Source organism: Leuciscus leuciscus (assembly GCF_965113295.1).
Source record: "Leuciscus leuciscus genome assembly, chromosome: 20".
NCBI lineage: Eukaryota > Metazoa > Chordata > Actinopteri > Cypriniformes > Leuciscidae > Leuciscus > Leuciscus leuciscus.
This window is the reverse complement of record NC_138744.1, coordinates 17,561,914-17,575,129: the sequence shown is the minus strand read 5'-3', so window position 1 is coordinate 17,575,129 and position 13,216 is coordinate 17,561,914. Positions and strand designations below refer to the sequence as shown.

Sequence of the window (13,216 nt, the reverse complement as noted above, 5' to 3'; positions counted from 1 at the left end):
TACTACAAATAAATCTGATCACCACTGGGGTTTGTTTGTTAACATGGGAAAGACAGTAATTATAATGGCACTGAATTAAACCCGAAGGAGTCAATTATATATTTCTATATTCATCAAACTACAGGGTCTGTGTATAATTAATGTGTGTTTTACTCATTTGTGAAGGTTCTTGTTCACAGAGGAATAAAGTTGACTGCTGTTATCCTGAGGTCCAGCTGTTGCTCCTCTGATGGAAGTGTAAGTCACTTTATCAAAATACTGAGGAGGACTTTTACTTTCTGAACCTGGACTTTACACCTCTGGTCTTTGGCATTACAATACTTATCACAGAGTCATCAGTCCCTCTTTAGTTATCTGAAAAATAATGGTGTCCCATTTAATAGGTATACACTTATGATAAAGACAGAAAAACAAAACACAGAATGTCTGTAATGCAAGTTAAAAGTGTCTAGAAAAATTCACAACTTTATTATGTCTTGGATAATTCATTGATTCCTTTTCACTTATTACAGGAATTATGTTAAAACTACATAATTTGCTAATCAGCAAAATCTGACCAAACCATAGTTCAAAACAAACACGTCATGGCTGGGTTTCCCAATAACGTTGTCTCTTAGCGCGCTACGAAGACTCTTTAGGTATAACTTAACTGAAGGTATACCATTTCTAGGTATGTTCCCCGAACTATACCTTAGGAAGCTGCTTAAGATATCCCTTCTTACGTGCGACGTCACCCGGTGCTGTCCGTGGCGATGGTGCTGAATTGGTTGATATCGATGGCTCGAGAGTCAATTATTCTCTCTTGCAGAGGCTGTTTATGTGAGAAAGCGGTGTTCTTTATAAAAGAAGCACGTCAGAAATAGTTGAAATTGCATTTATTAGGACTAATGGGATATTATAAAAAAAATAATCCAAATTATAATAGCCTATAATAGCCTAGCCTACATATTTTTAAATTGTAGGCCTATCATATTGCTGCCATAATAACCATTTCAAATTTTTACGTGCTTTCTTCTCTTTCCCATTTTTGTAATGTTCGCTGAGGTGGAGCTGCGATGAAATATTGTTCTTGTAAATACTTTCCAGCATTTCAGTAATAAAAGTGTATGTACGGTGCTCGGCAGTGATCAAAAAAGGATTTAAACAGTGAATTTTGAATCTCTTCTTGTAAACTCAGAGATGTGGATTCAGACGGCAATTAAATTATCACAGGACCTGTTTGTCAAAAAACAGTACACTGTAAAAAATTTAACGTAAAATCAACAGTAACTTACTGGCAACAAATATCCAGCAAGCTTCTGTATTTTATTCCACGGTAATATTACTGTAAATCTGACAACAGTACTTCACAGCATACCGTATAATAACTTACAGCATTTTTATACTGTAAAATTAATTACAGTGCTTGTTTTTGCACTGTATTTTAAAATACTGTAAAGTTACTATGCAGTATAATTGATTATGGTATTTTTATATACAGAACATATAACCAACTACAATCTGTTACACACTTAAAAAAAGAATGAAAGCTAAAGTTGTGTATGCAAAAAATATTTCACAAAGTTATATTACTGATTTTTAGATGTTACGTCAATTATGACAACACACAGAAGTAAGTTTAAAATTCTTTATTAAAATTTAATTCATTAAACTAGAAACACTCCAGACTTGGCAGGGCCAAGCAAAGAGCGAAACTCATCCTCAGCACACTGCAATCTCGAACTGTACACACTGAAAGAAATGAAAAACATATTCAACACTGCATAGGAGTACACAGAGAGATTACTTTTATGAATTTTAGTGCATTATTCAATAACTAAAAATGACTTACCTCTGTTTTTAATGAAGGAGCAAAACTCATCCTCAGCACACTGTAATCTCAAACAACTACACGCTGAAAGAAATGAAAAACATATTCAACACTGCATAGACGTACACAGAGAGATTACTTTTATGAATTTTAGTGCATTATTCAATAACTGAAATGACTTATCTCTGTTTTTTAATGAAGGAGCAAAACTCATCCTCAGCACACTGCAATCTCGAACAACTGTACACAATGAAAGAAATGAAAAACATAATTCAACACTGCATAGACGTACACAGAGATATTACTTTTATGAATTTTAGTGCATTATTCAATAACTGAAATGACTTGCCTCTGTTTTTAATGAAGGCGCAAAACTCATCCTCAGCACACTGCAATCTCGAACTGTACACAATGAAAGAAATGAAAAACATATTCAACACTGTAGACGTACACAGAGAGATTACTTTTATGAATTTTAGTGCCTTATTCAATAACTAAAATGCCGAGACGCGGGAATTCATTCGGCGGGACTTTCACTGCTGTGTATTCACTTTAAGTGTGCATCGTATTAACGTTATAAAATGTATAATATGACTAATAACACTGTGGTTGTCCATTCAATTCGTGTAGAACATAACTTACCGGTAGAGTTATGTTATAAGTTATAATGTTAGCAGCTAGTTATATGTTAACATATTGTTGTATGAGGCCTCGATCGCGACAGGCAACACACACACACGGTGTACTGTAACGTTAACGTTAAGTTACACACAAGTGTTCAGATTCAGAAACAAGAACATTTCGATTACTTTGTTCTAAACTTGAAAATAATAACTGACATTAACATCAAACCTTGTGATAACTAGTAATGTTATTTGGCTAACTGGCTAGAATGTTCACGTTAAAAAGCTAACGTTACCTTAACTTTACCTTTCAAACTCACCACAATTAGGATACTTAACGTTAACAGTTAATGGTAAAACGAATATCTTCACATTTGTAGTGGTGGAACATTTAAAAATAAAAATTTTTAAGATTTTGAATACAATTTTACATCTTACCTGGCTAGTTCTTGCTGGTTCTGCGTGCCACTGCTCCGTCATCGAAGTCAGTCAGAATGAAATGGAAAATTCTAGTGTGACGGACGGTTAGATGATTGGTTGCCAGGTGTATCCCGTGCGATTCGCTCTTTATCATTAAGTGTGTAAATCTAAAGCAAAATAACAATAATAATAATAAATCATGGAAATCGATTTTTATCTATTTTATATTGCCTATATTAGTGATCATTGGATGGGACTACATCTCCCATCCAAACATTTTAGGCTATAATAACCTTTGAGATTAGTTGGGTTTGTGACCAAATCTGGCAACCATAAAGAAAAAGAAAAAAACGAAAGAAAAAAAAACACCCAAGCAAATTTAAACCTTTTTTAGCTATATTCTAAATGCCTTAATATATGGGTTACCTTATGAAACGATGCATTATAAAATTCCTAAGCTGAAATAACCTCAATAAACCAAAAAATGTCCTCTGTCGGGCTTGTCTGTTGGAATATACTGTCATCAATTTAACAGGAGTATAAGGATTACTGTAATTATTTTCTTCCCCCCACCAAAGAAAAGCATAAATTGACAGCAACTTTCCTGTAAATAGTTATACGGTGACAAAGCTTGAAATACAGCAAAAATAATGTAAAAGCTATAAAATTGACAGCAACTTACTGTAAACTGTTTCTACAGTAAACTTTCACTGAAAATACAGCAATAATACTGTGAAAACAACAGAAATCATTTACAGTGTAGGTACTAATTTGGCCAGGGATTTTTACGCGGGTTGGGTGAGAAAAAACACTGATATTATGGATTCGGACGGCACTAAAATCACCGACTTACCCTTGTAAATGTTTAAAATACCGGACGAGCCCATGAGAAACAATATTAGCGTCCGAATAGAACTTAACTGACAGCCTATGCTTTCACTGGCCTTTAAAAGCGCTCTTTAATTAAATGAATAATATTGTATAATAATATAATTAAAAATCTAACAACAATCAGTGTAATGACAATTTTATTATTTGCATGAAAACACTTGAATTAGCCTAAATGAACACTGTCTGGGTGTATTAAAACTTCAGAATTATATTCGTATAGACCTGCAACAGTGATAAGGGAAAGCTAAGAGTGGTCCAGACCAACCTTCCGAACATATGACTTACAGAAGGTATACTTAACTAAGAACGTTTCGGGAAACACGTATTAACGATAAGGTGCAGCTTAAGGTTTAACTTAACCCTCTATTGCATGATATATGAAATAATAGAGAAAAAAAATATTTCTACACATTTTATTACCAGTCATAGAGCACATTGAACAATTCAACACATAATTTACAAAAATTATAATAATAGGGGGTAGATCTATATGTTACTTTGGCACAACAACATGCAATAATGGGAATAAATACAAAAAGTGCAGTCTATTTAAAATATATCTTTTTATTTCATAACAAAACACATTTTATGAAAGATCTTCAACATCAACTTCTTTAAAAAAAAACATTTGTGCTGAAAAAGTAAAACAGTTACAACCAGTTACCATCTTAGTGGGGTTTGTTACCTAGAAGTAACAATGCGCAACAAAGGAGTATTATTGTTATGCATTCATTCTCATTCAATTTTCATGTTAAAAATCAAAAACTGGATAGAAAATGAATTTGTGTTGTTTAAAACAGACTAAAGAACAAACACTGGTGGATCATTCAGTATTAACACATAAATCATGGATGAGCCACTTCTTCATCTTAGGTTACTGTGTGAGAAAGGAGAAGAAACAGTTTTTGTCAGGAGTGTGACACAGAAACACGTCACATTTCATGCACTTGATTATGCCATTGCATCCAATATATTTACACCTCCCTCTGTTTTTTTACTGTAGACAGACCAGTGGTCTATGCGGTCCAAGCGGACTGGGGCCGGGGGTAGAGGTGCAGTTGCGCCCCGTCTTTTTTTCAGGTCTAAACCTGAACCTATTGCTGATAATATTGTATTGCTAAACCAGCAAACAGGGAATTCTCATTCCACTGTTGCATATTGTTGCTTTGAGGCATTTACAAAAGAAACATTCAATGAAAACATAATCAACAGAGTGAAATTAAATCAGAACTTACCCAAAATTGTGAAAATATTTTTTATTTCATGGAAATCCTAAGGAAAATGTCACTTTTTCAAAGTTTTGTGGAGCTGAAAAAACATGGCTTCCGCATGTGGATGCAGGTGAGGAAAAGACATTGAAAAGGGGGTTGGACAAGTCATATAATCAAATACAAGCATTCTATTGGCTTTTCATACTTCCCCCCAGATTAAAATAAGCAGGTTTTTTTGGTGTATGATTTTGTAAGCCTGAGAATATGAGGGAAAATGGGTATGTTACCCTGAAGCAACACTATGCAATAGAGGGTTAAGAACGACGTAGCGTTAGGAGGTTTCAGGAAACCCAGCCCATATCCTCACAGCTTCTACACTTGAGTTGTTGACAGAATTCAACTTGCTAAAAAGAAAGAAGAGGAACTGTCAAAGGAATGATTCAGAATTCACACACCCAAGTCTAAACTGGGTTCAGAGATGACCACTGTTACGCAAACTAACCACATTAAGCAGTTGAATATTTGTTTTCTGAGAAATGTAAAGAACAGCAATGAATGTCTTCAAATTGTTCACTTAGTGGAACAAACTCCATGTTTGGACAGGTGTTTGCGTAATTCACAGAAAATAAATTTTCTGTCATTTGATTTTTTTAATAATTGCTAGGCTACTTATTTTCTTAATGGCATTTCTGCATTTTCATTCAGTTTGCATCAGTTTGTTGCAAATATTCAGCCTGATAAGTGTGAAAAAGGTAGGAAATATAAACATGCATATTACTCAAAATTAGTGGTCGACTGATATTGATATTTATTTATTTATTGATGCCCGATGCCGATATCTTAGAGAGCAGGGTGGCCGATGGCTAATATAAAGCTGATATATTTATCATTTATATATTAATTTGACTTAATATTTAATAAATTAGAAATAATATTTGAAAATGAATTAATAAATAAACAGACAATATTTTAGATGATCAACTTCTTGATTCTGAAATTCTTGATTCTAAAGAAATTGTTAATAAATATGAATAAAAAGTAAGTAGACACTGTAACCAACAGGGCACTCATGCAGTAATATATATATATATATATATATATAAAATAAAGACAAGGTAACATTCATTTTACATATACAGCACACAATGAAAATGACATGAATATGACAGTATATCGCAGCATATTTTGAAATCAAGGATTTAAAGTTTGATTTCTCTTGAACTTTTTATGCAGTCTACAAATGCACACTTAAGAAGATCTTACAGCTGAATTCGACTAAGTCTGCAAGGTTTGTGAAATGAAATGGGTTTTTTTTTGATATTCAAAGATTTGGGTAACACTTTACAATAAGGTTCATTAGTTAACATTAGTTAATGTATTAACTAACATGAACTAACAGTGAGCAATTCATTTGTTACTAGTTAATCTTTGTTAATGTTAGTTAATAAAAATACAGCTGTTCATTGTTTGTTTATGTTAGTTCACAGTGCATTAATATATACAACCTTTGATTTTAATGTGTATAGTAAATGTTGAAACTAATATTAACTAATATTAATAAATGCTGTAGAAGTATTGTTCATTCTAACTAATGTTAACTAATGAACCTTATTGTAAAGTGTTACCAATATTTGTTTAAATGATAATGCGTATCTGGTAAATGAGAAAGTATTACAGTGTTTGCCTTTTTATGACAAATAATATAAAATCAAACATCGTAATATTTTGCATGCATTTACTGTTTACATTGTTTAACAGTTCTATCTAATAAAGTATATTTAAACAGAGACCATAAACTAATGAAGGAAATATAAAAGTCTGGCGTCGCTTCTGACACGTCGTCCAAGCAGAAAAACATATCGGCCGATGAATCAGTCTTGGCGATATATCGGTCGACCACTACTAATATTCATGGTCCTTGGTCAATGCATATTGTTGATTCAGTACAAATAGGCCTCCAGAATGATATAAGGGTCAGACAACTGAAAAGATGAAATACATGAACATGTGACTCACTTCTCCATTACACACGTCAACAGTCAGTGAAACGCTGTATAGTGAGATTCTAAACTCGTAGTAGGTCAGATAAGAGGAAGGTTTGTCAGAAGGATTGGCGGAAGATTGTTCAAAAGAGAAAATGTGTCTGCTGGAAATTATGATTCTCTGTCCATTTTTAACAGGTAAAGAAATATATAAATTATTTTTTATCTGTATAATTGGAACAGCCATTTATTAAAAAATATAAAAAATGTTTTTTTTTCTTTTTTTTTTCTTACTTTGGCATAGAGTCTGGCTAAGATTTAGATTGAATTATTCATGTTATGATCTCGTATGCTGTTTGGTACATACTGTTTTATTATAGAATTCTCTGACAAATGCCATTATGTTTTATTCTCACTTTCAGAAGTCTGAAGCATGTTTCAGAAGCCAGGTTTATGTTGAGGGGGGGTAGTTCACTTAGATATGACATTTCTGTCGTCCTTTACTCACTTTCATGTTGTTCCAAACCTGTGTGATTCATAAAATATATTATTTCAAACTTATTTGTTGAAAAAGTTTTTTTTGGGACCCCTGTTTTGCATGGACAAAACAATGGAAACTGTTGAAAATATATTTTATGAAATGCAAACAGGTTTGAGAGCACATGAGTAAGTGTTTTAAAGTGAACTTCTAAGATTATATTTCAGTGGTATTCACAATGTCAAAAGAGATTAGAGGTCAAAAACGTTCTCATTTGTGTCTCATTCAAGACATGCTTTGAATTTACAGACTCTTTTATCTGCTATGTCGTTTAAGGTTAAATAATTAACCCAGATTTTTTAATTTTCACTTTAAATATATAATATATTAATAAGTAAAATATGATTACTCAGATGTACTGTGTTTCAGGTATGACTGTAGCAGAAGCAACTCATGTGTTCAGCGGTTCTGGTGAAAATGTCAGTTTGCCCTGTAATAATACTCTGTCTGACTGCACATCAACTACATGGATCTATACCAGACTTTTAGGGTCTGGTACAGTTGAACTGATTGCTGGAGGGAAAAAGAAGAATGACACAGTGAGACGTGAGAGACTGAGTCTGGGGTCTGACTGCTCTCTGAACATCAAGAAAGTCACACAAGAAGATTATGGGCTTTACACCTGCCGACAATTTGTGAATGGACATGGAGTACAACAAGGAACTGATGCACCTGTTAATCTGCATGTTCTTCATGGTCAGTGTTTCTGAAATTTTTTAAAAAGTACTTTAAAACTCACGTGCAATGAAAAGAGTGACGTCTGTAGTGTGATTTCTGTCTTATTTTCTGTTTCAGTCTCTTCATCATCCTCACAGACTGAGATCAGATCAGGCTCTGTGACTCTCTCCTGTCAGTTGTATTCATATAGAGTCTGTGATACTTTGTTCCGTACGGAGGAACTTCAGTTGATCTGGGTGAATCAGGCTGGTGTGAATCTGATGACAGACTCCAGATATCAGATATTATTCTCCTCAACACACTGTATCAGCACTCTGACTACAACACTCCTGAATGAAGATCACAACAGAGAGTGGAGATGTCAGGTTACTCAGAGAAATCAACTGAAGGCCTCAGCCACATATAAGTATTCTGGTAAATTGTTGTTATTTATAATGTTACTTATTTTTAACTTTGTATTGATCATCAATAATAAAATAAATATATATTCTACAGTATGATGCATCTGAAAATGTATATTTATACTCCAACAGAGACAACCACAACTGTAAATATACCAGTAACTTCTACACAACCAGGTACATAATCAGCTGTTGAATGTTTATTAATAAATGTACTGTACATGTATTTAAATGTTTTTGTATGAATGTATGTCTTTCTCATTTGAATTGTTTCCAGTAGCTCCAGTAGTTCTCATTTAAGTGACTTTTTTAGTATGCAAATAACTCATTTTGCTCTGGAGATATTAGAGTACAGCTGATCACAAACATTGACCATGTTTAAAGGTTAATGCTTTTTTCTGTCATTAATAAAAAATAAATAGGTAAAAACAACATGAAATTATTGTCAATCTTTACCGAGATTGTCAATCTCTTTAATCTTGTCAATCTAAACCAATCATGTCTGTGTTTACTAAAACACATTTAGCAAACATACAATGTACACTTTGTTTGCAAGTGTGTCAGAACTTGTGGTTTTTATATTTTTGTTTAAAATGACAGTAATATATAGTAAACGTTCTGCTGTTGTTTTCATCAGGATCTGAGTGTGTCACTCTATACTCTATGTTGTCTCTCCTCTAGTGATTGTGATTGTTGGTGTTGTTGCTGCATTGGCTGTTCTCCTTCTTGCTGTTTTTTTTTGGGTGTTTTGTAAAAAAAGAGGTGGTGAGTTTTACATTTTAGCTCATATTTTGTGACAACAGACAAAGTCCAAAACATCCAAAGAATTTACAGACAATTTACAGACAAGCACATCAGTTTTATCATATAAATATTAATTTGGAAAGATGTGATGATAACATTTTTGAAGTGGTAAACTTGAACTATAGTTTGTGACACTTGTGTAATTTCTGAAAATGTGAAATGATGACAGAATTTTCATTTTGAGGTCAATGAACCATTTAAAAAGACAAATATAAAGTTACTATTCACACAGCATTAGAATTTTTCTAAATAATTGTCAATATCAATTATCAGTCTGCAATAATTAATGTCATGCTGTGTTTTACTCATGTTTTTGTGATAATTATTCCTCAGATATTAGAAGAGGGACTAATGACTCTGTGGTAAGTATCAAAATAGCAAAGACCCAATAGTTGATCCATGAGCTAATTTTTTTTTTTCGTCTATAAGCTTGGATAGACTGTCCAATATGTGTACTGTTTTCACTCACCTTAGATAAACGCAACAGCAAAACTTAGAATATTGTTTCTTGTCTATAGGTCACAAATATGAATAAATATAATGGAACCAATGATACAATCAACATCTCCATTCATCCTACTGCCAGCGCCAATGTAAGTGACCCATATGATTCATCTTCCATCAGTCATTCATATCTGTGTATATTTGACAGTTTCTTTAGTCCATATTATCCCTCGTAATGTTAAGTATACTATAATGTACATTATAATTGTTACACAGCTACTCACCAACACTGCAATGTAGGCCTACAAAATCAGACTAGCAACAAGATGAACACTGCAATGATTAAAGAGGTGTGACATGGATTTTAAAAATTATTTTAAATATTCCTTGAGGTTCACTTATAGTGTTAATAAAGTTTTTGCTAAAAAAAAGAAGAAGTATATATGCATAAAAATTATTATTTTCAGTTCTCATTCTGACCAGGTCTAAAATAGGGGCGGATCTTTTAAGGCTTGTCATCAAACGGCCAATATTATGATTGGCTAACATCATTGCATAGAACAAACATATAATCTTCCGACGCAATCCGGGACACCATTAAAATAAACCATCCACTTGTTCCTGACACAGGGTCCTGTACGCAAACAAGCTGTTTAAACTGTACGCTTCAAGGCGAACGTTCTTACAATCTTCCATTTGTCCTGTTGTCGACAGACTCGAGCGAGTGGAGTATGTCAGAAACTCTACACACATCTGTACACTGTATCCAGTGTAGAGAGTGTCAGTGATTATCATGGGTTCTATTTGCTTTTAATATCTGCCGTTAAGCGACTGAATGCCAGTGGGCGGGGCTATGGAGCAATGATGCATAACTATTCGTCGATGTCTTACTCTGGGGCAAGTCATCTGCAAATGGTATTTGTTTATGTGTCGTCACAAATCCCATAATCTTCAAGCAAACCGTTTTATGCTTTAATAAATAAATGCTTTGTTTATAATGAGGAGGACGTTTTAAACTATGAAACTTGCAGGATGTTTTAATGGTATAAGACCTCTTATATGTCAAAAGATCACGGCAAATTGGATTTCTCATGTCATGACCCCTTTAATCTCAAGTCCTCTGAGGCGCTATAACTGAGACAAGATGATGGCAGTTGGATTTGTATAAAACGAAAAAGCGATATTGATTTTATACAACAATTGGACACAAAAAATTTGTAAATAACTAAGAGAAACCTGAAGTGTCCCAACACTATCTTATTTGTGGAACTACTTTCATACGCCACAGATTCAGGATGCTGGCCTAATTTAGAAGATGTGTTCAATTTTAATTTGAATACGTCAGATTTGAAATAGCACTGACGTCATGGGCTTTTTCTGAGAAGTTTACATTAACATGAAGGCAGCACTATTTCCTGATATTCCCCTTTTCAATAATGAATAAGTTAATTATAAAATAAGAGTAACTTATTTTAGCCACAATGTTTCCAGTTTTTTACGAGGTCACAACATAACACACGAGCAGCAGAGGTGTTTCATTCCTCAATGAATCAGCATTTTGAATAAATCGCTTGAATAAATGATTCAATGACTCACTAAAAATGACAAGTGTGTATATCTGCAGGTAGGAGTAATGAGCATGCCGAAAGGTAGGGGGTGTGCCAAAAGGTCTTTACAATTGGTCCCGTAAACTGCCTGTTAGGGTGTGGGTAGGGTTAGAGGTTATTTCTGTTCTAGCATTGTGTAGGCTATCTTTCGGAACGCCATGACTCCGATCAGCAGTTTTCCCTGTCTCGGACCCGTCACCCCCTACCTGCAAAATGATTTAATGTACAGAAAGAGTCACTGAAAATCCCCACCACTAACACAGACGAGCGAAGTAGCACAATCATTAAAAGTCCTGTTACAAAATATTAGATATTCACAAAACCTTTGGGTGAAAATGGCACATGACACAAATATTTGCAGCACATATTTAAATCATTTGCAGCACCTGCATAATAATTAGCCTACTTTAAAAAGTAGTGATGGATTTTGTACTTTAGTTCACCATGTTTCCACTGATGTTTAGGAGCAGAAAGACGTGACTTATGCGGAGATTGCCACTTTCAGTAAAAACCAAAGCAAAAATAACAAGGTGGGTAAACACTTCTTTGAACTTCCATCATCTTCTCTCAAAACTGACAATATCTGTGATGTTCTTTCAGGTTCATGATAATGATGATGATAAAGTGACTTACGCTTCCGTCAGAGGAGCAACAGCTGGACCTCAGGATAACGGCAGTCAAATGTATGCCTCTGTGAACCAGAACCATCACAAATAACTGAATCAGTTATTAATTATACAAATACCTCATGATATCATGAGCAGAGAAATGCCTATAATTGACTTTGTTAACCTGTTGACGTGGTAAATACTGTTCCCTTTCAGTCGGTCACGTTCGACGCCACGTCGGAGTGATCCGACTGTATAGGATTCCTATACAGTCGGATCACTCCAACGTGGCCGACTGAAAGGGTACAAGGGTTACCATACGTAACTGAGATGTTTGTCTTTCACATGTTAAAAAAAAAACCTCAAGTAATCATATTTATTTGTAGGACTTAAAGGATTTTTATTTTTGTTGATCAAGAGAACAGTTTTAAATAATAAATCATTCCAAATCTTCCATTTTCTCTTATTTGTTTGCACCTTCATTCTCCAGTAACTGTTTTTAATTAAAAATAGTCATACTGTTTTAAGTACAACATCCTCATCGAAAGTGTCCTACTCAGCAGAACTGTAGAGGAAGCGCTGTGTCAGCCGATCATCTTTCCGGTGATTGCGTACTATGTAGGGTACAATGGGGCTAAATAAAATGGGCACACCCAAATAAAAATGTGCTTTTCACTACTCCCATAGTGTATGATTGTATAAAAACAATATGTATGATTTTATTGAACATTGATGAAGCAACAGATTTTGTGTGAAAATAAATCATTTTTGTTTGTTTTGTTTAAAAATCTTACAAATGTATGAGGTGGCAAGGTGCTCCTTTTACCACACACATTTATTTTCATGTTAGTTATTGCGCCTTTAGCACCAACAGCAGGGGCTCCTTTTACCCCAAATGCCATGCTTTTACTCATTCTTCCGTTATTGAAAAATACCGGTTGCTTTAATTACCACTATACAATAAAACATTAACAAGACCTTTGTCTCAAAATATAATCAATAATATTATAGATTCTCATTTTGCTACATAAATCTACATAAAAAGAAAAAAGGAAATAGGTAAACTCAGTCTGCTTTTACAGCCTCATTATGCTTATAATTTTACCCTTATAAACCAAACATTCTGGGGAAATGTCCTCAGAAGGCAGCATTTTTAAGCTTTTGGACACAGCCCGAGAATGCAAGACTGAAAGTGAAAG

General features: G+C 34.0%; 1 protein-coding gene across 2 annotated transcripts; it reads left to right on the top strand.

Annotated features, from left to right (window-relative positions):
- The first annotated feature begins 6,934 nt into the window (after positions 1 to 6,934).
- On the top strand, positions 6,935 to 12,471 carry LOC309483802 (uncharacterized protein). 2 transcript variants are annotated; one of them, XM_082149823.1, is made up of 9 exons: positions 6,935 to 7,135; positions 7,845 to 8,171; positions 8,271 to 8,567; positions 8,687 to 8,731; positions 9,236 to 9,319; positions 9,692 to 9,720; positions 9,877 to 9,951; positions 11,874 to 11,939; positions 12,010 to 12,471. In XM_082149823.1, the coding sequence occupies exons 1-9, from the start codon at positions 7,093 to 7,095 to the stop codon at positions 12,124 to 12,126; spliced, it is 1,083 nt and encodes a 360-aa protein (XP_082005949.1). In that variant the 5' UTR covers positions 6,935 to 7,092; the 3' UTR covers positions 12,127 to 12,471. The 2 variants fall into 2 exon arrangements, with proteins under 2 accessions (XP_082005949.1, XP_082005950.1); XM_082149824.1 differs by having other exon boundaries at positions 6,936 to 7,135; positions 9,242 to 9,319.
- The last annotated feature ends 745 nt before the right edge of the window (positions 12,472 to 13,216 follow it).